Source organism: Solanum verrucosum, unplaced genomic scaffold (assembly GCF_900185275.1).
Source record: "Solanum verrucosum unplaced genomic scaffold, falcon-dt-bn FXZP01000039.1, whole genome shotgun sequence".
NCBI classification, from domain to species: Eukaryota; Viridiplantae; Streptophyta; class Magnoliopsida; order Solanales; family Solanaceae; genus Solanum; species Solanum verrucosum.
Genome location: NW_026020242.1, coordinates 307,000 through 309,464, shown reverse-complemented (window position 1 = coordinate 309,464; position 2,465 = coordinate 307,000). Strand labels below are relative to the sequence as shown.

At 37.2% G+C, this 2,465-nt stretch overlaps 1 protein-coding gene across 1 annotated transcript; it reads right to left on the bottom strand.

The window, feature by feature from the left end:
* Window positions 1–614: 614 nt before the first annotated feature.
* LOC125832889 (uncharacterized) lies at window positions 615–2,087 on the bottom strand. The gene has a single exon (XM_049512074.1). The coding sequence runs from the start codon at window positions 2,085–2,087 to the stop codon at window positions 615–617; it is 1,473 nt and encodes a 490-aa protein (XP_049368031.1).
* Window positions 2,088–2,465: the final 378 nt, after the last annotated feature.

The following is a 2,465-nucleotide window of genomic DNA, read 5'->3' as shown; positions in this document are numbered from 1 at the left end:
TTTCTTCAAGGGATAAATCCCTTTTTTTTGCTTCTCCCCATACTCGACCTGGATGGGAGAATATTGATAAATTTCCTTCAAGATCTTCCACAACACCACCATCATCATTACGTTCCACATTATGATTACGTGTCATGACATGAGGTTCAAAATAATGAGAAAACAATTGTGTTGACTCTGTCATCAAGTACGCTTTTCAAATGGAACCCTCTACACTAGCTTTATTCCCAATCATCCTTTTAAGAGTTCCCAAATACCTAAATAAAGAAAATGGATAGACCATTACATTAGAAAAGGAATGTATGACAAACTAGTCATAAGTGACATAAAGTTTCACATTTACCTTTCAAAAGGATACATCCATCGATATTGCATTGGTCCAGCTATCCTTGCTTCATATGGAATGTGCACAGGAAGATGTTCCATTGAGTCAAAGAACCCAAGAGGAAATATACGCTCTAACTTGCATAAGATTTGTGGAATATCTCTCTCCAATCTCTCCATGTCATCCACTCGTAGAGTGGTGGAAGTAAGATCTTTAAAAATAAGCTCAATTCTGTAAGTGCCTGCCACACATTACTAGGAAGTAGTTCACGAAAAGCAATAGGCATTAGTCATTGCATGAACACATGACAATTGTGACTTTTCATGCCAAATATCCTTTTCGCATTTGTGTCTGGACATCTACCCAAATTGGAAACATACCCATCTGGAAACCTTAAGCCTTTCACCCAATTGAACAAGATAGCTCTTGTTTCCTTGTCTATTGTATATACAACTTTGGGATATTTTCCACTACTGTCTTTTGCCAATTGAGGTCGATCACAATATTCTACCATATCTTGACGTGATTGTGGATTGTCTTTGGTTTTGTCATCAAAATTAAGAACTGTGTTAAACACATTATCAAAGACATTTTTCTCAATATGCATGACATCAAGATTACGTCGAATCATGTTAGAACTCCAATAAGGCAAATCCCAAAAGATGCTTTTCTTTTTCCATCCACAAGACTTGCATAATCTTCGATTAACTTCGTTTGCATCTAACTCTGTTACTTTCCTTATGCCCAAGTCACAAATTTGGTTCAATAATTCTGCTCCTGTTCTATAGGGTGGTGATGATCTTTGGACAGTCTTGCCTTTACAAAAGTTTTTACGATCTCTCCTAAATGGGTGATTTTGGTCGAGAAACATCCTATGGCAATCAAACCATGATGTTTTTCTACCATGTTTTAATCTAAAGGATTGTGTTTCCTCCATACAATAGGGACATGCTAAATTACCAGTAGTACTCCATCCGGATAACATAGAATATGCTGGAAAGTCACTAATTGTCCACATTAAAGCTGCCCTTAGTTGAAAGTTCTGCTTTTTTGAGATGTCAAATGCTTCCACACCTGTCTCCCACAACAAAGTCAGTTCTTTTATCAGAGGCTGCAAATAAACATCAATTTTATGTTTGGGATTGGTTGGCCCTGGAACAATAACTGTTAAGAACATATAAGCCTCTTTCATACACATCCTTGGAGGTAAATTGTAAGGAGTGACAATCACTGGCCATGAAGAGTATTTACTCCCAGACTGACTAAATGGTTGGAAACCATCAGTACATAACCCCAATCTTACATTTCTTGGTTCCACAGCAAAAAAATGATGACTTTCATTGAAGTGCTTCCAAGCCTCAGAGTCTGATGGATGACGCATTACACCATCCTCTTTTGTATGCTCATGATGCCATCTCATGTCAGCAGTAGTAGCAGGGGATGCATATAATCTTTGCAATCTAGGAATCAAAGGAAAATAATACATTTTCTTATAAGGGACCAATTTCATTTTACGAGAGCCGACACGATGCTTGTATCTCTCATGGCCACAGAATGTACAACATGTAAGGTGTTCATCATCACCCCAATATAACATACATCCTGATTCACAACAATCAATTTTTTCAACTGGCAAACCCAAGCTACGGACTAGCTTCTTGGTCTGATAATAGCTATCAAGAACCATGTTATCTTCAAGTAAAGCCTCTTTCAACAATTCCATCATTTGATTATAACCTCTCTGTGACATATTGTTCTCCATTTTAATATTTAACATCCGAGAGATAAGCGCAAGTTGAGAGAGAGAAGAATCGGGATACAATTTTTGAGTAGCTACTTGTAGCAAATCATATAATTTTTAAGAGTCGTGATTAGGATCTTCCTCCATCAAAGGTTCACAAGGATGAGTTGGCTGAGGTTCAATATTGCTAGAAGATTGCCAACTTGAACCTTGGGAAAAGTTGGGACACGAAACATCTAAAACCATTTGTCGGTATGGATTATCATATGTTAATTCAGGTTGAGCACTACCATGCAAATCTTGACCTGAAGAAATCTCATTGATCACATCTTTTTCCCCTTGATGCTTCCAAACAAAATAGTTATCAACAAATCCAGTCTTATAAAGGTGATGTTTAAC